Source organism: Fulmarus glacialis, unplaced genomic scaffold, assembly GCF_000690835.1.
Source record: "Fulmarus glacialis isolate BGI_N327 unplaced genomic scaffold, ASM69083v1 scaffold26969, whole genome shotgun sequence".
NCBI lineage: Eukaryota > Metazoa > Chordata > Aves > Procellariiformes > Procellariidae > Fulmarus > Fulmarus glacialis.
In genome coordinates this window covers 56723-83506 of record NW_009231813.1, presented here as the reverse complement: position 1 = coordinate 83506, position 26784 = coordinate 56723, and the positions used below count along the sequence as shown (strand labels likewise).

Below are 26784 nucleotides of genomic sequence, written 5' to 3'. Positions count from 1 at the left end.
CTGTAATGAGACCTAACTATGCTAAACCCACAAAATATAAAATGCACACAAGGCTCAAACATTGGGTAAATTTCTAGGTGAGACTGAAATACAATTTATCCCAGTCTACACTAGCTGCATAAACTGACAAATTCACTTTGCTTGAACTGCATTTAAAAGAAATTAAACATGATTCACTTATTCCAATTCCCAGTGTGGACAGACACAAGAGAACCAGATAAGAGAAAGAAAATTTAAAAGACAACAGCTTCCATTTTTACATAACCATAACGGTAAGAGGAAATAATAAAAAGCTGCTAAAACAATATACCAGAGAGAGTTTCAGCTGTGATAACGTATGTGAAAAATCACCCACCAAAAATAACATGCATCTGATACCTGATAATCCCTTTAAATAAGAGGGAACTTGTGATAATCATGACACCATCACATTTAAATTTGTTCCAATAAAAGAAATACTATCGCTACTGGTTTTGGTAAGGTAAGTTTCACGAAGAAAATAAGCTATTGCCACAGAGCACTGTACCGTGGAATAAGAATTGTGACTTCCACTGCGAGGAGATTAGAAGATACACGTTACAATTCTCATCTAAATTATGAATTCAAACCATATACATACATACATATATATTAAAAACCACAACATCATAAAGGAAACTTACATCATACAAAGCTATATGAAATATTACACAAGTGTAGTAAGCTGAATAATTGCTGGCAAGGAAATCGTAATTTTGACTTTCATATTTTTGTGAATGGAATTTACATTTTATTGGCTTATCTTTTAAAATATATATTAAATGTGGTGATTTTTGCATCAGTTCAAGATAGTGCCTAGCATGTACTAAGAAAATGCAAGTTTTGAGGGGCTGGGCTTTTTGCTATAATCTCAGCTGTATTTTCTTTGACCACGCAGCTAGGGTGCAGCCATTTACAACCTTCCCATTGCTAAATATACAGTAATCTTTTCCACCACTGTTTGCCAAATGCTATCTAATGCCTAAGTTGGATTGCTCTACTTTAGTTCTTCTCACAATCAACGGGTTAACAACATGCCTCCATCATGAGGGCCCTCCTCTACCCTGGAACAGGATTTTGCTGTTCCTCCACCCTTAGCGTGGCCCAGGGCGAGGGCATCCTGAGCAACATGGGCTATTTAGCAGCTCTGGCTGCATCGGCACACTTGCTCTTTCTCCCATTAGAAGCTTGTGAATGGTGGCATTATGCAGGCTGGAGAGCTACTAGAAAATCTCCAAATAACAACATTTTGTGCTGATCAGCAGTAGAAAAACATGCAGAGAAAAAGGATCGTTGCTTTCTCCTTCCTTGATGGACCATCCCCTCTGGAGGCTTTTTACCTTTAGCAGGTAGCTGTGCAGCCGCCAGGTAACCTCAAAGAACTTCCCTGGCCTTCAACAGGAAAGAATGTTTTAACTTTTTTATGCAGAGTTTCTTCTTAACAAATCTTAGATTGGCTTATCTTGAACCAATTTTTAATTCTTATAAACATTTTAAAATAATGTTGTCAACATTCCAACAGCCCAGTCAGTCCTACAGTGCAAGTTACTATTGTCAGGTTGTTGAGCAACTTTTATAAATTTAAGAATAAATACAAATTTCTTAGTAAGGGTAACTGAACACCTCAATGGAGTGGTAACGTGCAGCTCAAAACAGCATGAGTGGGTAAAACGCTGCATATGACAGCCAGTCATTTCCCAGCAAGGACGATTTTACTATCTTTACATATAAAGAAAAGCACAAAACAAACACAATGACAAAAAGCCCAGGTGGCCCCAAAAAGTACTATTTCTATCCTCCCTCTATCTGCTTTGTATGACTAATAACTTTTGATGTTGTCAGATTATCAATCTTTCTTAAATAGAACAAAAAGGATATGTCACCTATCGACCCAGTCTTAAAATCTTCCAAAGCTTAACAAGACTGTTATTAACTAATTCATTTTTTCAATCCATCTCTCTCTTTGGCTATATTTCATCTTTAGTCTTTTACACCAGCTGCTGACTTGCCTTTAAATGCCTAGATGAGAAACGCTACCAAATCCAAAACCAGATAGGACCTCTCAAGGCATCTGCAGACGTTCACATTTCCTCTTTTATCTACTTTTAAGTGAAATAATACATATTTTGTATATACATATGCATACACACACAAGCCATATTTCTCTTGGTATTATTTGGAGATGCATTTTAACTAACTCACCAAAAGACATGTCAGTGTGGATCAATAAAAGTAATTACTGCCCTTTAAGCAGGGCACTTTTTAAATAAGAATGTAAAATACACAGGTATACAAATTTCTTTTCATGTTTTCTTCCATGAACTTATAGTCCTGTCTGAAACAACCACGACTCCTTAAGATTAGGAAATTCAATACCAAAGTTTATTTGATGTTACACTTCCTATCAGTAGCTCCAGATGCATCACAGAGCACAAACAAAATTTTCTGAAGTAAGACTTTGTTGGTCTGAAACTGTTAACAACCCCATCCCCAAACCAGTGGACTCTGCTTTTAAAGTTTGTGTACAATGACAAGACACCTGCCCTACAGTTTCAGTATTTTTTTGTCATGACATAGTATGAACTGACTTTAAACACGCATAACTACTATTCAACAATCTCATTTGAGTTTTTAGGATCATTACCAACATTTCGGTATTTCTTTAGTGACAAATACAAACTGAATGAAAAACAAACTGTTCAACACTGGCTTCAAATTTCAGACTGGGAACACTGGTATCTCAATATTGTTCCCAAACCAATGTATAGCATAAAAAAACCAATAGCATATGCTGAGCAGAATTAGCTGCAGACTCTAGAAAATCCAATGATTAAGGAGCTGACTGATGAGCCAAATTCTACCCAACAGTTGTACGCAGAAGATATCAGCAAAGCTTTCTCAAGTTTATGTTACTGTAACTGAAAGCAGAGGTTAGCATAGTTGCTTGTTTCACTGCTATTTATACGTGAGGTTTTTATTTCCAGCTTCCCCGATCTAAAACAAAATCTGCCAAACAAAAAATTAAAACCAACAGAAAGTGTTGTAAGGCCCAAAACACCTTAAGAGCCAACTTCTTATCCCACTTGGATGGGAAAGGGAGAGCACCACTCACAGGACTACCGACTCTTCAAGCAGCAGTGTGAGGATGCCATTTAGAAGGCACCCAGCACGTACACACTTCTATCTTGAAACGTTTCTGCCGGTAATTCTGATACTACTCAACATTTTTCTGAAGTTCACCAATCCCATCACAAAGAAATATCACAGCAAATAGTATAGCAGTCTTTTTTTTTTTTTTTAAGTAAGAAAAAGAAACAAAGCACGACTTATTAAAACAGAGACGACCTCCTTCTGGCTGGGGAGTAGCTGGTAACCAACAAGCCACCGTTCCCAGAAGCGTCCTGACCCCACCATCAATAAAGAGCTTGTTTTCGGGTTCCAAAAACCCGAGTACAACAGCTCCTGTGTACAGAGAGAATTTTGTCGAAGGTACACACAGATAGCTCAGAATGTATTTCAGAGCAAACAGTGAAGGGGAATGCTTCTAGTACTCGGTTAGAAGTGAGTCATCTGGCTGAACCCAGCCCTGCACTTCGGATACTCCCTGCAGGCACTTCTACCACATTAGGGATTTCTCTCTCTTCTCTCAGGCATCACTGCCGTAATAGTTTCCAAACACTTATACAATATCTTTGGTAAATTAATTTTTTAAAATTAAGCTTCCATATTGCCACACATGGAGGTTGTCTACTGCTGCCTTCCTAACCTTCCCCAGGAATGACACAGAATGAAGAACGCTGACAATGCTAATGGCATCAGGAGGAATAATTTTCTTTCAAATTAACTTTTCCACTATAAACATAAGCTTGTAATATTAATTAACACAAAAGTATTCCAATCTGTGTCTATGCTTGAAAAAGCCTCTTCTTTTATTTCTCTGTAATTTAACTTTCAAAAATGAAAGCCTCTTTGTATGCTTCCTGTTTCCATATTTAAAAATTAGCATTTATCCTCTTACCAAAGAAGATTTTGAGAAATCAAAGAAAACTGAAACAAAACCAGGTAACAACAGCCAATGGCAAAAGAGTCTGTAAACATTACAGAACTCTTCCCTGGGAGCCAGAAAGAGGATCCTTCTTTCCCATCAGCAAATACTGAGAAACCTGCAGACAGCTATCCCCTTAGTTCCTCCCACCCCGATATATCTTCCCTCTGTGGCCGCTCTAGATAAAGCATCAACTACCCACCACTACCAACATTATTGCATCAGTTCAAGCATCAAAGTCTGTGCTATGAAGGTAAAATATTCCAACCTGGTTGATGAACTGTGAGGAACCCATGCAGAGTTTTCACATTTCCTACTTCACCATTCAACAGATTGCTGCCCCTGATAGTATTACTAAAATTACAAGATATGAAGTGAACAGAATGAGAAATGAGGAGAAGGAAGGATAGTCTCCTCCTTATAGCAGCTGAAAGCTGTCCTGAAAACTCCTCTCTACCACTATACCGATGGTGCTACACCAGGATGGCCAAAGAGCTCCCTGGGACACTGCAGAGATCACTGTTACGATGAGATGTCTTAAGACAGTCCTGAGAAAAGGCAGTGAGTGTTAGCCGTGTTGAAAAACTAGGAATCCCATGGGAAAAAATTTGATTGTATAATTAAAGGCTGTATCTCAACACAAACACACACAAGGAAACTGTGTGCCTTAAAACTGTGAAAGCAATGACGTTGTTTCCTTTTAATCTTTACATGTTTGAATATGAAACCTTAGGCTTTGAAATGTTGTTTCAATGCTATATATTTATATGGGGGTGATCATATAATAAAGGACATTTGCACATAAATTTCCACCAGATCTCTATATTGCTATTAAAGCTTTTCATTCAACCTTTAGAAATCTGCCTACTCTTCACGTAAATGACTCACAGCTGTGTATCTGTCACACAGTAGTAAATAATTCTAGAAAATGTATGTGTGTATTTAAGTTTAGATAAGCATTGTATAAAAACATTTTAGGGAAACGTACAATTATTCTATATAATGAATATCGGTTTTAAAAATAATTACCTATGTTCCCACAGAATTTCTGATATCAATATATCAGAAGCCAAGGGGTCTTACAGCTGATAGGTACCAAAATGTTAGTATTTATTTAAATTACCATATCACCAAGTAAGTAGCAATGTTAGTTTCCAACAAATAAGGAAAACACCATCCTTTAACCTTCACAGCACAACAGTAACATCTGATTCTTCAAAACAACTACAGCTGTGTGGACTCTGATGAAAGTCAGTAAAATTACACAGGGACTCAAAAGATCTGCCCATACAGATCGCTTTAAAAAGAAGCGGAGTCTTCACGCCATCCTACAACTATTTCTTTGATGTGATAGATTCAGTATGTTCATTGCCAATCTGTTGCAGAAGTTGCTTTTCCATTAAGGAATATTAACGATACTGAGGATGAGATCAGAAGCATGAGGGAAACCTTACAGTTCAGACACCAACGCAGCATGAGATGGAAGGCTGAAGTGTGGGGGCAATGTGGCCTTCAGCTGCAGATGACTGCAAATATGCTCTGCAGATTGGAAAAGTGATTTTTCAAGTATCATTAATTCTACTTGCTTTTAAAGTCACATTTTTTTTTTTCACAGTGGCCCTGCACAGCTTTCATGACAGCGGTAAGATCTCAGTCCTTTGAAAAAAACATACAATTAGCAATCTTTTCCAAGGGCCCTCAATCTTTTCCAAGGGTCCAGATCTCAATCACAATCTGTTTATCTGTTTCGTCTACACAAGGCTTGTATCAAACATGTCCTAGGATCTTCCACAAAGTGTAAAATAAGCTCTCATCCCTTACTGCATTCTAGCAGCGCATTCCAACCAAACCAAAATACCTCATCAGGTCTTTTTTCTCTTCTTTTCTGGACAGCAATCAACATTTCTTTCCAACTAATTGACCACTACCTCATTCCTGATCCACTGTCCCGCAGCAAGAGAGTTCAGTCTTCATCACGCTAGAGCAAATGACAAGAAAGCCTCCAATATAAACACTATACCAAAACAACTCAAACTATTTTAAGTAAATCTTAAATTCATTCAGTGCAGGGAAGAAAATGTGAAAGAAAAAAAATAAACAGAGAACTTGCAACAAAGAAATATGTTAGTAGCCTTTTAGATACCATGGACATAGGTCAGACTTTCATATACGCAAACAAAAATCCCAATCACACAGACTTCTACACCAATTTAGCTAAATGCATTTAAACACACATTTGTAGTTCATCTGGAACTACAAGGTCAGAATACCTTAAAGTTATATTCTACAGACCTCTACAATGAACTCCAGCCGGAGCTATTGCCAGTTTTCCATTAAACCTATGCATAGCTGCGAATGATGAAAGGAAAAAACCAGCATTTCCTAAACAACTTTTGCTGTTCACCTAAACTTTTATAAATGCATGTTTTAAAACAACTATTACGCTAATTCTGATTTTTAAGCCCGTAAATTTGAAGCGAGGCTGCATCCTTCTGTAAGCACTTGACAAATTATTAATAAAATTAAAATCCATGTCCAAATTTTGTAATAAGATAGTATAAAATGTAAATATTTGATACCTATCAATGTGACCACCTTCAATGTGTAAACCAAAGTTAAAGTAAGAAACACTATTTCACATACAATTTTTGGAGGCACCTGCATGCACAAGGAAGTTAGCAAGGAAACTTCTATGGAAGAGGACTGAGCACTCGGTGCTCACGCAGATGAAAAGCACAACTGGAACTGTATTTTTTGTGGGAGATGGTGCAACATTCTTTAACAAAATAATCCTGCCAACCAGTAACCCTAAGGCAATTTTCTTTGATAACTGAAAACGGATGTGTTTTCCCTGGACTTAAGAGCAAATCCCTAGTTTCTAGTCTATTGGCTTAGATGAAGCAGAAAATTTGCACTTAGTTCCAATCATTCCATTATTTGAAGAAAAGATTTAAACAGTCACCAATATATTTCCACTTTGCACTTAGCATCATCATACTTGACTGATTTTAACTTTTTATATAAAACCTTACATACTTATTGTCATGAAGTGTCCTTTATGACACATCTTTTCATGTTTTTCCCCACATCAGGAGAGCTAAAATTTTAATTCATTTTTCACATAATCACGTCGCTGTATGGAACCTGGACTGTAAGAAAGCACCAGATTCTTATGAGACTTGCAGTAACATCACGACCTGGCAACAATGCATCACAAATCCCGTCTGCCTCCTCAGAGATTGCCTCAAAACATCATACAGCTTGGGCTGTAAAATTTATTTTCCATAACATGCTCCAGAGGAATCCTGCTACAGCTAGAAGTCAGTCATTCGTGATGGCAGAGTTTCAGTGGGCAGATCTCTCTTTGAAAATCTGCGTCAGAAAACGCAGTTTGGATTTGAGCTTTCTGGGCCCTGTCTTGAAGAGGAGGGCTGCCTCGCTGCCCCTGAGGCCAGGCGGTCCAAGGGGTGGAATACCTGCCGGAGCCTCCGTCCTCCTCTGGGGTACCAGCTGCTACCAAGCACCTGATCCGGAGTCAGGCTGTGGGTATTAGATTCGCCTTTTTTGTTTGTTTTGAAAACTGAAGGCTGCACTGATACATGAAACTTAAAAATTAAGCGTGTGGTTAATTTCTTTGGCAGAGAAGTGGGTTATGCAATCCCTAACGGCTCTTTCTTTGATGACTACATACAGAGAGGTGAATTAGCAGCTTGTCACGTTTGTACAGAAGTAATTCCTGAGCTGGTAAAAACCCAACACAACTTCTCTTTCTGCCTTTTCTTCTGTGAGTTCAGGCATCTTCAGTGTAATTTCTAACACTACTGAATAGACCCTTATAATCATGACGTATGTAAAATGAATAGCAATTCAAAAATAGAACCAAATTTAGATTATCTTTCTGAAGTTCCCTATATACCGATAAATAGTTGGTTACTACAGAGATAAAAGCAACACCTTGCTTCTACAGGCAAACTGCATTTGAGTACACCTCAAACTTGCCTTTAAGCTTAATTTGGACACTTAACGACATACTGGGGACATCTTCTACATTGAAATAAAACAGTCAGAAAAATGTTTTTTAATAAAAAGGCTGAAAAAAACTTTTACATTATCCCCTTATATTGATCTTGGACCAACGGGACTTCCTCCTTATCAAACCAAACGGTAACATCGGCTTTAACATAATGGCACTCTTCCAGCCTCTGTAAAAACACTGGATCAAAAAATGCGTGTGCTGCAATGGAAAAGAATGAGTACTTCAGAAAGCCTCTTTAAAGCTATTTTAAGTTATTTTAAATCCTACATGCTCAACAGCTAAATATTTCATGTTTGTAATGTTCCCAGGCACTAAAAATAGAGCCCAAAAAATGACATCAAAACACTAAAATGCCTATTTTTATATGGGTGAGCAAACAAACAAAACGCCCCCAAACCCCCAAATATTTTAGAAAAGGCAGCTCTGATCCCACGTGCCCGCATTTTTCACGTCTTCGAGAGCTCCGAAGCCCAGGAATGCTGTCTACCAATCGGTCGTGCTCCCCTCGCTCCTACAAAGCCACGTCCCCCCCTTGCCAGCAATTTCCTCAGCGGGAAGGCTGAGCCAAGCCCAAGCAGCACAGGGCGGCCAGGCCTGTCCAAGCAGGCGCTTGCTGCGTGCACCCCGGAGGAGCGCCGGAGCGGCGGGTGTCTCTGTTTACGGTCGGCGGAGCCAGCCACGGCGCAGAGGCGCGATGCTGCTTCCGCCTGCCGCCAGCTCTGCGCTCCCCGCTCCTGCACTTCTGTGCGGGCAGGTACACGGAGGACTAATGTCCTGTCAATAAAGCTGCACGCTGCTGACTGATGTTCAGAAATATTTTTCTCCTGTCAACCTTAGCAACAGGCGATGAAATATGAACTGATTTAACAGACATGATTGTATGGGGTGTTTATTCCACAATTATTTCCCTAAACATGTCATGAAATCTGAATTATAGAACATAATAAATACTGGGCAAATAACCTGTTCAAGTAAAAACCCAAGATCAATACAAACAGATAGGGTGAGAATGAGTTCTGACAAAACCTTTCATTACAGTTCTAGTTTATGTCCTAGTACTTCAGATTTAATGTCCTAAATCAGCTTAATACTGTAATCCTCAAGTGTAATCCTCAAGTGTAGCAAATATTTTAGTACTAAAACTTAGCTCTTCCTACTTTCTTTAATTCAAGAACATTTTTCTATACTTTCAGTACAACTCAGTATAGCACACATTCTTGTACGTAAAAGGTTTTGTAATTTTAAATTTGAAGGCATGTGCTACAGAGCTGTGAGTTAAACCTGTCTGACATTTTAGAAACATTCATGGTTAAAGACTCTGTTTGTCTGGCTAATGCCAATTCAAACAACACCCATGGTATTCCAAAAGGTATGCATAGGGTCCAGCTCTTCCTATCATGGTTTAGAAGGACAAAGTCTAACAAGAAGGTACATGTCCCATTTTCCCATTAATCCTCCCTCATACTCTCCTCTTTTTCCCAGTCATCTTCTCTACATGGCCATATAATTTCTAACTTTCACCAGATTCTCTTTTTAGGACTTCAAAAATATTTTAAAAGTCTTTTGTAACTTCAAGACAACAATAATTCTTACATTTCCCCACCCTCTAACATCGTACTGGTTGGTCTTACCAGGCATTTCCCAGATGAAATTATTGTTAGAAGGAACGGAGCGATGAAGCAGAAAGTGGGAAGTTGGGGCCAGCCAAAAATCCCCCTCCTATCTTGCTCCAGGGTCCCTGAGGAATGCAGTGAACAGTATCTTCTTTTCCTTGAGACTTTAGGCACTCTCATTCAGTCAGCACCAGTGCCTGCCTCTCTCACCCCCATTCCTCGTTCAGCTCCCACCCAGCACAGCACCATCACTGAAGACACTTGCCCTCCCTCTGCTGCAATCCCCTGTGTCCATGGCAATGAGCGGAGGAGGCCAGCGGAGCAGCTGAACCTCTCCTGGTTCCCATCCTTGCTTAAATGGAGATTCAGCTGGCTTCTGGGCAGGAAGAACCTCCTTCTCAAAGGTACTTCACAGATATGAGATGCAGCTACTTGGCGACATCCTTCAGTAGAAGGAAATTCGGGACAGAAAAGGCTTCGGAAACCTGACAAGCCCAACAGAGCAGTCCGGAGGAGACAGAGGCATGGCCAGCACTCAGCGGGGCGGAAGCTCACACAGTGAGAACAGCCCGGCGAAGAGAAAGGCTTTAACCTCAGGAGGACCCCAGCAAGATCAATAGCCTCCGCTGACACGCAGCTTCTGTTTCCAAGGCATCAGCTGGAATGACCTTCTTCAAACAGATAACTGTGTCTTGTATCAGGGCACACGAGTGCATATGTTAGATATGTGTAAATGCATTTTTTTTCCTAAAGGAAAGAAAAATTTTCCAAAACTTGAAATATAAAGCAAAGAGAAACTCAGGTTCTGTTTTGGCTCTGATATAGAATAGCCTGATCTTAGGTAGGTTACTTTGTTTCTTTGTGCTTTATGTTAGCTGGTTATATAATGGGAAAAACAGTACCTTCCCTAACTTCAAAGGTTATTCTGATTATTTTAAAATAACAGGAAGATGAAAAAGGCAATAAGGATAAATAGCGATCCCTAGTTTGCACTTATGCAAAATCCTTCTACAGATCTAAGCACTTGATTTCAGATGGAATACAGACATCGTTTGATGTTCCTTTCTCGCAGCACAAGTGCCAGCTCAAGCATCCCCTGCCTCCTACTCCCAGATGCCTGTTCCAGCCCAGCGGTGCCCTGACAGCTGTGCTGTGCAACTGCGGTTATGCTGAGCAGGGAACTGGGTACGAAAGCCAATAGGGGAAACCATGGGAGGGGAGGAAGGACGATATCTAAGGCAACACCCCTGCCAAAACACATACACATCAATCAAGTACGAAGGCTGGAATCAAAGCTATCAATTCGTGTTACACCGTGGGTATATGAGAAATACAGCTGACTTCACTTGTATAATGTTGTCTGCCCTACAGTAAAAAACTTGTTTGAAACCAGGAATAAATATTTCAACACTAATCTGAATAGGTCACAGGGAGACATTTCATAATCCTATGGAACTGATTTGCTAATGATGTTGGAATCCGCATGATTGCTAGATTAATTTCACAGATTGAATAAAACTTTTACATATTGAATGATACAGCTGCTGTAACTGTTCTATTCTAAACATATTTTCAACATAATTAAAAATTTTCTTAAACCAATTCCTGAAGTTGTCACAGCCCTGAGTATTGGTTTCAGCTGTTTTAATGACGCTGCACCATTAAACTGTAAGACTGAGATTGATATCTTCACAACACACTTATTTACACAAACACTGTAGAAATTAGAATGGCAAAAGCAGCCTTTTAAAAAATGAATACAAAGAAGGCTTCTGTCAATCTGATTTACTCAAATCCTGAGTGTACCATGAAATCCTGTTAAATGAACAGCAAAAACCTCAAGTCCCACTAAACAAATAGAAACCTTTTTTGTAAAACAACAAAATAAAATTAAACCTGGGACTGATTCCTTCCTGACAGGTGTTCCTGCTTTAACACATCACAACAGTCATAGCCAAAGTTTTCAAATGACTCTTCTGGTTCCCAACTGGACACCATCAAAGCATTTCTAGATTTCAGCGAAGACACTGTGAAATTTGCCCACTTTCAATACATACTTGTTTGGTCACCCAAAATTTAAGACACCCCCCAATCACTAGTCTTCTGAAATTTTTTGCCCATCATTCTCACGCTACTCTTAAAAGAAATCAGATTTAGGAATATACAATTCTGTAAGCTCCATTAAAGTGAAAATGCAGAACCAGGACAAAAATGAGGATTTACGATTGCCAACTGAAAGGGAAGACTTCAATCAACTTTACACTTTCAGCCTGCACTATGGTTTGGCGGTTGGGTTTTTTGTTTGTTTTCCTTGCTTATCCCTTCTAACAATTCGCAGGTAATCACATCAGTTATGCCTCTGAGCAGGTACCATCATATTATTGTTTTAGACAAGAGTTCTGCTTCCCAATCTATCCTTTCAAAAAGGAAACCCAAGTGTTCTATGATTTCTGTGATGTTTACAAAATACACTTTCTATTTTTCTTCCTAAACTTCCCTTTGCTGTAAGATTTCAAATCCAGGGAAGGTCTGTCAGGAGCCCAGTCCACCGCAATAATGTAGCAAGTTGTCAAGTACTTGAGCACATTTCTACCATACGATTAAAATATAGCTACATTACAGCTGTAAGCCCATATTCAAACTTCAAAAGGCATTTGCAAGTACATATCTGCTTCTCCAGAGGAAAAAAATAAATTGCAGCTAACAGCACCTACCTGGTAACTATTTCATTTTATAATAATCTAGAATGAATGGAAAAGTCTGCCTTCCAATCTCATTTCAAGGGCTCCATCACAACACAGGCCAGCATCGTGCCAATAGCACTTTTGGGAATCAGCCACTGCTACTGACATAACCCATTACAACGATTACAAATACATTAACGCAGTGAAGAAATTCATTACATGCTTCTGGCATCACTGTGGCACTGAACATGCTAGGCTATTCATCAGGTCCTGCTTAAGCAGAAACTGTAAATGACTAGAAGCGATCATTTCAATTCTTATGCAGGCTTCCAGAAAAATCTCCACATTTACCAGTTTATGCTCACCTACCAACTCACTCATAAGTTAGCATGTAAATGTGCAGGCATATAATGAACATGTCTTTGATGAACATTTAGGTGACATATGATCTCAGCTAATTAAATGTTCAGCACTACACTCCCCTATACTATAGGAAACTTCTGTTCCACAGCAAACATAACATGGTGACCACACAGACAAACTCTTACTAAATGCAGGACTGTGCTCACCTCCACTCCCTGCTCTGTGTAGTCTACTATATTATAATAGTAGTCCACTAGATTGTAATACTACACACTAGCTCAGTGTAGGATCAAGTTCAGCAGAGCTGGGAGAAGCTATTCAGACTGATATCTTTGGTACCTTATTTCACTTGGTCTATTCTGGAATATTGAGTGAAATTAAGGACTCACAATTTATGAGTTTTCCCCATTAGCAAAATCTAATTATTATTGTCTTCATAATAGATATCTAACACCCCAAGACTATTATGAAAACTTTCTCCCCACAGTAAAGCTTGATGTTTTCTGTTTTAATTAAAATAATAATTTTTTTTTTAAAAATCCCATTTAACTGACCTGTATAAAAACAGGAAAAATGTTAGCATATCTGAGCTACACAGTTGAAATCTCAAATTACTTTAAAACCTTTCCCTTGATGCACTCTCTCCTACTGCCATTACACACCAACTGTTCTCTTAGTGCTGGACAGAAGTCGCCTCCTATTTAACCCTGCAAAGCTGAGCAGGGTTAGCCCCCACCTTCCTCCGTACTCTCTCATTGCGAGTGTGCCTGTACAAGCACTGTTTGCAAGAGCTGCGAGGCCTGTGGACAGCATCCCTCCCAGAGCTCCTGGCACAGCGCTCAGGAGATGTGTAATGCTTTTGGTTTACAGTCTATATTTATTTCACCCACACACATTTTTAGTTTGCTCCAAAGATGCTATGAATGGCTCCGCAGTTGGGAGTGTCTAAGGCAGCTGGGCACACTGCTCCGCTCACCCAAACCTACGTGTGGTGGTGGACACTTCCCAGCTTCCGCACAGCTAACAAGTGCACGACTGATCTGCTGACAGTGCTGATGAAGGCAGAGAAGCTCAAGTTACTCTTCAGGGTCATTAAAAATCTTTTTCAAAAACCAGTTTAAATATTTTCTATACATTCATCTATCACTGACTTCTGGTGGTTTTCTGTGCTTTATTTCGCAATAAGTTTTCACCAAGTTTTCTCTGCTTTCCCATAGCATTGCAGAGCAGCAGTGCCTGGACCTGCATTCAAAGGAAGAACATTGCTAAGTGTAATTCACTGTGGCTCAGTTAGGATCATCCATTTTGCCTTAGCCACTGCAATTATACCCTCAGAGAATAGAAATGGAGGAAAACAGAACAGCAGTTAGAATATAACCAATTTGTATTTGCTGCAGTTTAGATGTCTACCTTTCAGAAGTTCATATTGGTGTGAATGTGGGTATTTTCTCCACCCTTGGGGGTTACTTTGTCTGTTTTTTGCTTGTTTGTTTTGGGTTTTTTTTTTGTTTTGGGGTTTGGTTTTTTTTTTGGGGGGGGGGTGTCTTTTGGGGGTTTTTTTTGTGTGTGTGTTGTTTTGTTGTTTTTTTTTTTTAAACAGTAAAACCTCCCATGTCAAAGGAACATATATATAAAAACTGTACTTGTGTTTTATAACTTTTGTACTAATTCACTGCCATTTAAAGTTCTATTTCGGCGTCCCACATCACTACTTTTAGAGTGAGTTAAAGCTCTAATGGGAGAAACAGAACCACGAGCAAGCAACATTGATGTTAGTGGCTCCACATAGGTGGTCCAGCTGTCTAGAGCACATATCAGCCATGTATTCCTTCAGATACACACATCCAGTTTGTGAACAGAGCGACAGACAGGGCTCTGAACCATCACTCAAAGACAAATGGAAATATTTTGATTTGGCATAGGGAAAAAGATCACTTTCACTGCTACAGCTCCAACACTCGTATTTCCTGTCCAAGTGATACAAAAGTGCACAGTGCTTTTATACAGGATGCAAGGATACCTTACCCTTGCTCAAAGTATATATAGTTTTGAAGTCAATATGAATGCCTGGAACAAGGAATTTTTTGCTAGTCTAAGAAAATATTTACAGGCCTGCAAGCAGTTTCTAAATAAGCCTCATGCCACCAGTCTAACGGAAGGCAAAAATCCAGGCCAAAGTCGAAAGCTGTCTAATGTCATCCACAGATACTTCAGAAACTTTTGGGAAATAATTGGCCTAATGCCAAGAAAACATATATGCAATATTTTGTAGGCTCAAATTTTAAAATAAATGCATAAAACTGTAGTGCTGAAACACTGAATCCACCTCACTGGAAACTTCAAAGGAATTTAAAAGAACTGGATCACAAACTCCTATTCAGCTTCAATGCAATTTGGTACCGAATGCCTTAGAAAAAGAAGTCCTTCCTCAGACCTCTCAGAAAGTGTCAAATCTCTCTTTTTACTCTAAAATGAGAAAAAAAAGCTAAGGCACAAGAAAAAAAGTTAAGGCAACAGAAAGTCTTCACACTTCCCTCTTTTAATATCTTTCCTTGCCCTTAGAGATTGAATTTCTAACTTCCCCCCTTTAGACATATCTGTATAGCAAATGTTCTTCCACGAATCAATTTTGTATGGAAGTATACTATACAAACTAACTGAAATACGGTAAAACTCGTATCAGTTAGATTTTAAGACTAATGAATATATTGAGTTCTTTCAAATTATCAAATGTGTTACAGAATAAATATCATAGTATACCAAAATAAAACATCGATAATCAAAACAGACTTCTGAGAAAGAAATGTATGGACTGTCTACATAAATCTGATGATGTTCAGTATTTAGAAAGATCCATACCTATTCTGATACTGAAAGCATAGAAGCTAAAAAAAAAAAAAAAAAAAAAAAATCCTGCAGATTTCTAACAGCTGGCATTAAAAGTCAGATTTCCTATCACAAATTCAGTCCTAATGAGAACTGCAACAAGGGAAAGTCTCTATCACACACAAAAATAGACACAACACTCGTCTCCCAACTCCAATGCTTAGCCATTAGTGACCATAACAACACAGCACTGTTCATTTTATTTATGAAATACAGAACAGCGGAAATAATAATAATGAATGGTATACATCAACAACAGCTATTTCAATACATAAGGAAGGAACATTCCCAAACCCATCATGGAAAGAGAACAAAACTGGGAAGAGTAACACCACAAAAACTTCAAGCTAGAATGAAAGGACACAAAGAAAGACTCAGTACGGGTATACAGAAGTAGTTATGGATTGAGGAACTCCACTCTTTATATTTCATGTAAGTCTCCTTGCAACATTTTCAGGAATTCTCCTTACCCTAATCTGCCCTATTAACAACAGTAAGCTTTCTTGGTTATATAACCAACACAAATGTAAATAGACTTTTGGTATCAACTTTGATCTCTATTTGCTTGAAGGCCTTTCAATAGTACAATTACATTCATGGGACTCTTCATCAAGATTTTAGTGAATATACTGTCATCATCTCCTGTTCGGACAGCAACAAAAGTTATTTGGTCCTGAAAGCAACAGCTTTGAAAAAACCTGCAATTGGTGTATAATCAAGAGTAACATGACCAGGAGCACACTGACGCGATGCTTTCCTGTCTGCGTTGGTTCCCCTGGATGCTCTATGAATTCTTTGTTTTTCAAGCACATGGTTTCTGCTAGCCAGAAAGCCAGAAGATCACCTCAGATCTCTGCGACTTCAAAACAGCCCCGACAGCTCAGTTCTCCAAAAATAATGAATACATCTGTAGCCAGGATGACACATGTCAGGAGCTAGATGCCCAGTTATGAAACTTCACATTCAGAATTACAGAGTTAGTCACAGGTTCACAATTCAAACACCTGAGGCACTTACCTGAATTTGCCATTCACTTTATTAATAAAGAGGATGTAAGCCTTTCTTTGTAAGGAAAAAAAATTTGAAACTCTGATCCCCAGTATTGATCCACATGCAGAGATTTGGAAAGAGACAAGCTATAGAAGTACAGCTCCTAACCTTTTTTATACTCCCAATAGAAGATGCTCTGACAGCACAGTTGTGAAAGCAATAAAAAGAAATCAAATCACATGAAGAACAACCATTTAGTGCATATATACAAAGATAAGCACAGACAGTCCTGAGTTCACGCTTTGACTGCAGTGCCTCAAGCCAGACCTGACCCAGCACCCGGGCCGGCACAGTGCTGCCCCACAGCTTTTGCTCCCTGGCCTGGAGGGAACGCAGTTCTCTCTGCCCACAGCCTGCTCTGCTCCAGCCTCTGCAGGAGCCACCTGACATCTAACTGACGTAATTCCAGCTGTTTTAAACACTTAGTCTAAAAGTAATTCAAGTGTTCTTAGAACCAACTTATCACATTGTTAAAAACCAAGCGATTTATTTACCTACAGCTCCTAAGATTGATCCAGATTGAAATATCATTGGTGTTTTACCTCCAGATAGTGTCCTCTCTGAAGATGCGCTGTATGCTATATCATGAAAAAAGGAGCCAGAAATCAATGTTAAGTAATGTATTGGATTTTCAGGATCACAATATTTTCCAGATAAAGAAAAAAATTTTACCAAAAAAGGCTCAAAAAGGAACAATGATTAATGACCAACTCTGAAGAGCCAACATCTTTTAATCATCTGTCTGGACTTTCAGTCTCCTCTGAGGAGGCCGAGTTCCATCATGCTGAGCTATGGATGCAACTCGGGTAAGACTGCAAAGCAGCTGGAGGAACAGGGGCCTATTCTAAGTGTATGTCAAATGCCAAGAACCTAAAGCTTTCTTTCTAATTGTATCAGTTCCAAAATCAAGGGGGTAAAATGTATCAGACAAAACCATGATATGGGATCAGATTTTTGTCAGCAAGCTTAGCATGTAGGACAGAAACAAGTGAGGCTTATTGAAAACGTCTAGTTAAGGAGCAAGAAAAGATGTGAAAGGTTTTCCATGATCTATTCTGCACAGATGGGCTTAATAGTACCGAACAGCCAATAACAGACCCAATATTTATAAGCGATCTTCTGTTTTCCGCTTAACAGTTCCAGTCCCAAGTCTGCCTCTTACTATGTCAGTAGTCTGCGGACAAAGACCCTTCTCACCATTACTGCACTGGGGACAGACAAAGCCGGTGATGGGGTAGGGGTGGGAATTTAGTAGTAGCAGCTGGCAGCACCTAGCAGCGCTTTATAACTGAACTTTGCGGAGTTCTTGTTCCTTTTAATCTTAACTCCATTCATTTCAACATTGGTAAAGAAAACCAGAGTAGGTCCCTGCTAAAAATCAAATATGAGGAACGCTACTAGGGTAACATTGCAAGAGAAAGGGGATCATGAGGAGCAGCGTTCTCAGCAAGCCCAGCAGCTCCAGCCTGCCCAGGGATATACAGCTGTAGCATTTTGAAGCTAATGCCCTCTGTCAGGAGCTGCAGCAGCGGAGAAGCCAAACACAGCCATTTCTGCCACGCCTGCTCACTGCAAGGAGCCTTTAGCATGACAAGACAGGGAAAGGCGGGTATCAACAAAGCTGATGTGAAAATAAATGTTGTTTGAAAAAGCACAGAGACATAGACAAGTAGAACATTTGCAAAACGTAAATGGTGTTTTAATTTTGCTTGGTAATGACTATAATGTACAGTATCTTGGTTAATTCAGTCAGCATACTTTGCTGAGCAGAGTTACCTAACCACATTTGCAAGTCTTCAAAAGAGAAATGCTTCCATGGTGGTGTAGTCCTAACTCACTCTGAAGTGTTAAGATTTACAGCACCCAGTCTTAAAATTTTTGGGGTGGGTAGAATAGTTATTAGAAGCCTATTACTATTACTACATCAGAAAGCCTGTCGATCTAGAATGTCCCCAAAAAGCATACTGATACGTCAATCTGCCTTCCAGAGAGCTCCTACCTGTTTCTCAAATTATCTGGGTTGTTAAACAGGAGTGTAGGATTTGTTCAGAATAATGTTGATATTGTGTACATTGTATAAATGTATTACATTGCATATTGTAGCATCTGAATAAAGACATAAAAAGTGTAGCATCCTTGTCTATTCTCCATTTTTCCTTGAGATGAGGCAAAACAAATCCTTATCTACTACCTTTTTTATTTACAGTCCAATTTACCACTAATGCGTTCTGAAAGAGTCCCATTCTTAGGAGCCTTATCTACTTTTGCCTTGCGTCTATAAAGCATTCACAATAAAGCCCCAATGTGCATTGTCACAACAGATATCTGCCATTGAATTTATTATACAACAATATGAAAGTCAGACAATACTCAGCATTCCCTTTGTATTACCCAAAGATATTTGCAGATCTTAGAAGGGCATAAAACATACTAACTATAAGCAACTAATTTCCAGCAGAGATGCAAATTAATGCCTCAAGAACTGCACATGATACAAGAACTGTGAATCACCTATTTAGAGATACTAGCTGGCTTAAAATGTACATTTTCACCATTATTGAATGCAGCAAAAATCACTGATTGTATTTCAGAAAATGGATATTTCCTTTAGCCATGCTAGACCTTAAATTCGAATGAAATATTTGCTGTGTAGTACTAGAAATATGCAGGACACTTCAAAGATGACAAAGATACAGATCAGACAATTATATCAAACGAATAAGCTAAAAGTTATGTTCACATCTATTTGAAGAATTGAGATCTCTAAGGACTGTAAAGTAAAATATTTTTAGCCCTCTGAAACAAAGTGCAGTTACAGCTCTAGCACTTCACAAACACACTGTTGCAATGTCAAGATAAAGATAAAATCCCACCTTGCATCCAAAAAGCTCTTTTTTAGATTCCAACAGATTTTTAAAAGAACTTTGCAAAAGTCCTTGTTCTCAGACCTCCAGGTCATAACATGCTGGCACAGCTCTGCAGTATCTTGTACAGCTCTCCTATCAAGTGCGCTCCAGACAGCAGTTTCACAAAGCAATAGGGAATGTACTCATAAAAAACCAGGGGTTTTTTTGGTAAAAATAATATTTGAAGTGTTTCTCCTTTTTCAAATAAACATGTTTGTTCTGATTTTATTTAACGTGATTTTTATCATTTTGCGGGTTTGGTGCATAACAGAAATTTTAAAGCATTTCCAAACATTCCAAAACATTTCAACCTCAGTGCAAGTAAAACACTCCAATTTAATCTTCCTGATTACATGTTTCTGTAAGAGGAAAAATTTACATTTACAGTTTTCTGTCTAAGTAGGCTTTGGCTTCACAGCTAACATTTCATATTCAGACTGCAGTTGCACATCAAAGCTTTACTTTTAAATTCAGTAAAGATGCAAGTTTAATCTCAGGAGACTATGATATCTTAGAAGTTAAAACATTAAGTGCTGCTACCAACAATCTTTAAGAGATTCTGCTTTTGATATATCCATTTCTAATGAGAATCACTGAACTGAAGTTACTCAACAAGCATTACTAGTTATCTTGGGCGACTTGCAAAACCCTCCACTGATTCTACAGAAACTAAGGCTTTCACTTGAATTTCTAGATAACCTTCTATACTAATTGCTTTAATACTTTGTTTGCTCCCTGCAACAACTTTCACTTCTACTTTTTCTCCCCTACATTAATCCACAATACTATCACCTTTCCCTCAGTTGCAACAACACAAGAAATAGCCTTAATTAGCACACGTTTCCAAAATGTTATCACTAAGTATTTGTAGCAATGTGCACCCTGTGTCACAACCCCCTCTGCAGTTAATTCATTTCCTGTAACCAAATAAACAGCAAAAAATAAATAATACAAGAATTTCTTTTAAACATGCAATTTCAGACAGAAAGGCAACTGAAGGTTCAAGAAAATACACGTTTGTCAATAGCTGGCCAAAAATCCAGAATATTTCATCATTATGTCAGTATCTTAAAGAATTATTCCCAAGAAAAATCCACTTATCGTTTTCCACCTCTATTAGCTGCTCTGCATATAACCTCTTTTAACAGAGATACATATTTAGAAATCTCCACGCACATTCATCTGTATCTCCTTCAGCAGTTCGGCATCTTCATTTTCTACAGTGCCCTAAAATAACTTCCTGGGAGGCACAGTATCGTCCTCTTGCACCAAATACTTAGCTATCTCAAAGTAAACTTTTTTTTTTTTAAGAGATATTAAGGCCCTTAATTACTGTCTTAATATTTCCTCCCCTGCCTTATAATATAGTGAAGGTACATTAATGACATATAATGCCTTATCTCTTCAATGAATGGAAGATGTGCCTGACTCACTCCCTATCATTTCAACGGTACAAGTTTTAATCCTTGTGTGGATCAGTCCCTCCATCTTTCAAGACAGAAGATCTGCCACCTTGCAAAGGTTTGTAATTTCCCCTTTGCTATACATCCAAATCACCTGAAAAAAAAAGATAGCGCAAGTAAGGGAAAATGCTTATTTACAGAGCGTTTTCTTAGATTAGGCAGATCAGAAACGAAAGACCAGCTCAAACACTGGCTACAAACTTAGCTGATCAGGTACTGCAAGCAGAAGTAAATGCATTTTAATTATAAATTAATATTGGATGCTGCTCTCCAGAAAAAAACAGTTCAAGATAACAACTGAGAGTGAGCAGGGTTACAACTTTCCAAAATTAGCCTGACATGATCTAATTCAACTTCAGTGGGAGTTAGATTGGGCCACGTGCCCACAGCGACATGAGTCTAACTGCTGCCTCTCAAAAGCAATAGTTAAATGAAAACTGCCTATTACTACCTTAATTAACCTGACCTAGTCACATACAGTAATAATGACTTTTTTTTTAATGGTAGCTTTCCTCGAAGTTTCCACAGAATTCTGTGAGCACTTAAAGACAGACTTTTATATACCTTTTTTATATAGGTAGCAAGAAAGCTGGCAAAGAAAGGCCAGGATGATACACTGGAAAGATAAATCCATCTACCAGTGTTTTAGAATGAAGAAATACCAACTTCCTTCACTGTACGAGGCACTTTCTTCATATTCAAATCTCAGTGCTCTTATTTAATATAAATCCTCTAAAATTGTAGCCGTCATTTGTTGCTATGAGGAGAAAACCCTACATCTTTTCAACAATAATATGTACCACTAATGCTCCACTGTTGCTGCCAGGGACTTTTTCCATAAATCATGCAAATACATCACCTGTCATACAAAAATATATTCTTAGCACTCAGTTGCTTTAAGATTAATTTATTTGCAGTGCCAGGAATGCAGCCTTGAGGAAAAAAAAAAATTAAAAATTACTTTGTTGCTTTCATCTTGATGTTATTTTAATGTGAATGTTTCATTACAGCAATATATCTATGACCAATGAGGGATATCATCCACCTCTTTAGCTACTTAAATTCTATTTAAATGGCCATTATGAATGATTGTAGAACTAATGAATTTGTCTTCAAAACAGTCTCAGAATTTAGGAAGCATTTTGTAGACATAAGAGGCAGATATTCAACAAGTCTCAAAATAAATATTGGACAAAACCAATAGGGCAAACACACATCTCAAAATATTTACCCAGGAACCCATAGTTGGCCCTTTTTAGGTCGGGTTAAGGGGTATCTATACATACTGGCTGAAGTTAAGATGGAGGTTTTCTGGTCAATTTTTTGTGAAAATAGAAGATGGAAGAATAATGAATCTATCCATGAGTCATTTAGCGAAGCATAAGAAAGTATATTTTTCCCCAGAAGCGCAAGCTTAGGTTGAGGATGAGAGGTTGGTTTTGAACTTCTGCATTTCAGTAGCTCCAAACTCCACAGGCAATTCTTCAGATCTGACATAAACACCATTCTCCAACCTCTACTTCTCCTGGCATCAGGAAACAACTATCTGAATCTTTGCATTTTTAATACCTCTAGACTGTGGGCTCTAGACTACACCCCATCCTACAGCATTTGCAAAATTCTAGCTGGAGGGACTAGCAACCAACAACTACTCAAATCTGCCTGGATTATCTTTAAGATAGAGGAGAAGAATATTATGACTACTCAGATGTATGATTGTTTCAAATTACCAGCTGCACATTAAGAAGCAGTAAGGATTAACTTTAAGTTTTCAAGAACCTGTTTGTCCTTAATTTTGTTTTTTTTTATAAAAGCTTTGTTACAAGATAGGATGGATTTCTTATGTTTATATCCTGACATGAACTAAAAAATAAAAAGGTATTCCATTCTACACAGATATGGTTGCAAGGTAAACATGTTTTGACATCCTAAAAGACAACGACATAAAATTTAAGTGTAATATTTAAGAGAAGAATTGCTATATTTTATGACAACAATAATTTGTTAAATCTAACTTGTATTAAGATCTTAATTAACTTACTTTTAGTCTTCCTGAATCATTTATAGCCTAGCTACATCTTTCAATACACCACTGTTAATTGTCCTACAAAAAATTTCAACTAAAAGATAGTATAAAGTCATTTTTTTTATTTCTCCATTTTTTTTTTGGATGGATTTAGCTCAAAAGCCTAACAGTATTCTGCTGTTTCCACAGATCCTTCATATAGCTTTAAGGAAACATTCTTAAAAGAACCCCTACAATTTTCCTTAATAATGAAGTTTTAAATTGACTAGGTTCATCAGTAGTGTTTTCAGGTTCTGTTAGTTTTTAAACTATGGCTGAATTTCCTCTTGTTATTCCAGGAACTTTTTATTCTGGGTGATTTTACTGGAAATCAGCAGAAAAACATTCACAAATACTTAGTTAACTGTTGGCTGAATTCATCAGGCTTCACACAATTAACCATACACTAGTCACATCTGCTTTGAAATTTACAGGATCATAAATACAGTTCTAGGAGGCCACATACCTTACTTTCTGTCATTCAAGAACTATTCAATGTACAAGATTTTTAATGTCTTATCAAAAATATAAATGAAATAGTGCTCTTACAGTTCACACTGCTATACTGAAATAACCTTCTGCAGAATACTTCCCATGTGACTGTGACCTGTTCAATTTAATAATCTAAAAGGTATGGCAATATAGATTGCCATAACCTGTGCAGGTAAGCTTACTAATGTCCTTAAAGCATTCTGACAACTTTAATAGAAAGGCTAGAAAAGTGCCCAAGTATGGTATCTAGTAGGTAACTTAAAGCTTCCCAACAACTCCATAAAAATTGAACTTTGCCAAAGCAAGAATTCTGTCCTCAATGTCGAGGTGGCAAAACTAAATCTTACAGCACCAAAATGGGTTCTAGAAGGAGTCAAGAGGGCCGGGAAAGGGACCGCGGAGACTCCAGTGCCTGGAACGGGGGTCAGTAATCTTGCAGGGTTCTGTGTGCAGCAGCCTCCCTCTTTTTCCACCCTTCCAGCTTCCTAGAACATCCTCTACCTCCACAGTGCTGCAGGTGTACGAGATTTACACTGCCAGGAGCAGACCCATCTCTGCCGGATGCAGCAGTACTAGGGCTGTACAAGTAAAACACCAGAGTGGCAAACGAGGCCATCCTTGCTGCTGGAATGACCAATCTCCACCTCTTAACCTAGTCAAAGCAGACAGACAACTGTGCTAGGGAGCAACCTACTTTGCTTATGCTTACGCCTAAAGCCAAATTTGCTTATTATGAAAATGGAAGGTGACACAATAACACAAAACAGTTTGAGTCAGTAGAAATGTATGCTGCAGCACTCAATTACAGCTGGGTGAATTAAGGACTGTGTTACAAATTTAATTCCCCCCCCCCCGCTACCCTCACTTTGCAAGTCAAGCTAGATCTTTCAGTATTAAAAATTCCACTTAAAAATTATTTGAAGATCTTATCACCCAACAACTGAATTAATTCAGCTTGTAATTTCTACCCTTGGAGAAGCATGAGCACAAGTCATTTTGTAGGAACCTTGTCTTCCTATTTTGGGGGGATAGAAAAGGACAAGGAATTATCTTTACATCTGTTTTCCCTCCTGTCTAAATCCCCTGCGCAGCATTTACTCCAGTCACATTTGGGGAGCCTAACCAGATGACTATTACCAGAGTCAAGCAGAGTCTGTTACGCACTGTACAGCGCTGAGCTCAGACACTGATTCCAAATGGTGATTGTTTACTGGTTCTACAAATAGTATTATCAGCCAAAAGGCACCATGTCTTATCAACTCTCTTTAACCATTTAGATGCACTTTCCCAGTAAAAGGTTGCTTTTTTTTTTTAGCATGCCAAGCCCTCATTTTGACCAAAATTGCTTACAAAGACTCCATCCCACAGCTACTTTTGAAGGCATCAGTATCTTCACCATCTTACGAGTTCAAGTTAATTCAAATAATATCATTCCTAAACACAAACTATTCTTTTTGCATTCTATAGCTGTAAATACTATCCAGTTAACGACATCTTCATTTCACGAAACACTTTTCATTGATAAAGAACTCTCGACATACAGTTGTACCTCCATTTACATACCTGCCTCTATTCGATTTCTTTCACAATTCTTATTTAGAAAAGGCTACCCAAATGTTTAGATTAGGCCACTAACTCAGCTTCTTTACAGGTTCTTAATTCTTGGAACACAGCATAACAGTGTGCCTGCTAGTCATGATCTTGCTTCTGTAATAGGAGGTTAAGGGGTCTGATCCCTTGATTTGGATCCATACGCTATGTTGATTGTATAATAAATAACTTAACAGATAATCTAATCTGGAAGAAAACTACATTGCTCAAACTAGTACTCTTTGAACGTTATGCCAAAGTTAATCTCTACCAGAGATATGCAAAAGAAAGAAGTCAGATTTCAAAGCACTGTAAGAATGTTGGAGAGAATCTCAACAGCCTGATATAAGACCGGTTCTACCGCTCAAAGCTATCTGTGAACCATGACTGAATAGACAGGCCAGACCTTTTAAAGGTACCATAATGTTAATGAACTTACTGGCCTGTTTTCAACAGAAGTCTGAATCCTTCTGAATATCCCCACAGGCTTCTGAAGTTGGGCATCCAAATACCAAAGCACCCAAGATTAGAGACCATTTTGGAAAACGTAATCTGCATTCAGCAGTTGCCTATACAAACAATTATCTTGTAAGCATTTAACTCGTTCTTTGCTGAGCACTGTGGAATATATAAATGTGATATATAAACTTCATATAGAAAAGCTCTGTTCTGTTTGCCATTTCTGTTGCATATAAATAGAAAGGTCACAGGTTTCGCATTTTACAGTACCATGAAAGAAGGATCTTTCTCTAAATTATTTAAACCATGAAATGACAGAGATGGAAATGTCTGACTTACTGTAAGGTGTTGTATCAGTAGGGTCAGGAGGCGGAAAATTTTCTGTGAAGTTGACATTACACAAGTCTGTACTACAGCAGCAGAAGCGATACGTTCCATTCTGAATCAAGGAAGGGGTGGTTGTAACTATACACTCCTCAAAGTGACACTCTTGTGGGTCTCCTATATGAGACCAGCAACCTGTAAAAAGAGGCAAATTAAAGAATTCTTTTTAAAGAAGGCATAAAATTAATTCTATTGCATGGACAATTAAACACACCTACAGAAATCCATACATTACCTCATTAAATGTCACAGAGTGGGGTGAAAACAGTTATAATTTCCTTGTCTGACTTCACTACCACCTTTTAAACCAAAAACTGAAGAATTTATTTCAGAATTTACCACAGCCAAGGAGAAGAAACATGGGCAGCGATGAAGGTCAACATCAGAGGTGTCCAGCTGTCAACCTCGATATAACAAAACCTGAATTCTTGAGGCTTCTAAGCAGAAGTATGCCATTCCCCATTTCTCTGATACCACAAAGAATATTACCACCCTCTGGCCCACAGTCTAAATGAAATTGTGACCTAGTCCCCTCCTTAGAGCTAGGCCACAAGATTGCATCTATAGTTCGGTGCTTCTTGCATAATTTCTAAAAATTCTGGCCTTCCTCATTGTCAACGTCACTGGACCCTTCTACAGGATCACAACTTAATTCTTGGTTAACGCAGGCCCTTTCTCCCTGCAGCAACTGTTCCTTCCCAAGTACGGTCAATGGCAGTTAAACGTCGTT

At 38.4% G+C, this 26784-nt stretch overlaps 1 protein-coding gene across 1 annotated transcript in view; it reads right to left on the bottom strand.

The window, feature by feature from the left end:
• Positions 1 to 26784, bottom strand: part of BMPR2 (bone morphogenetic protein receptor, type II (serine/threonine kinase)) — a 54249-nt gene that overhangs the window by 21853 nt on the left and 5612 nt on the right. The window contains exon 3 of the mRNA XM_009584700.1: positions 26010 to 26189. Within this exon, the coding sequence (XP_009582995.1) occupies positions 26010 to 26189 (180 nt within the window). The remainder of the gene's footprint in view (positions 1 to 26009; positions 26190 to 26784) is intronic.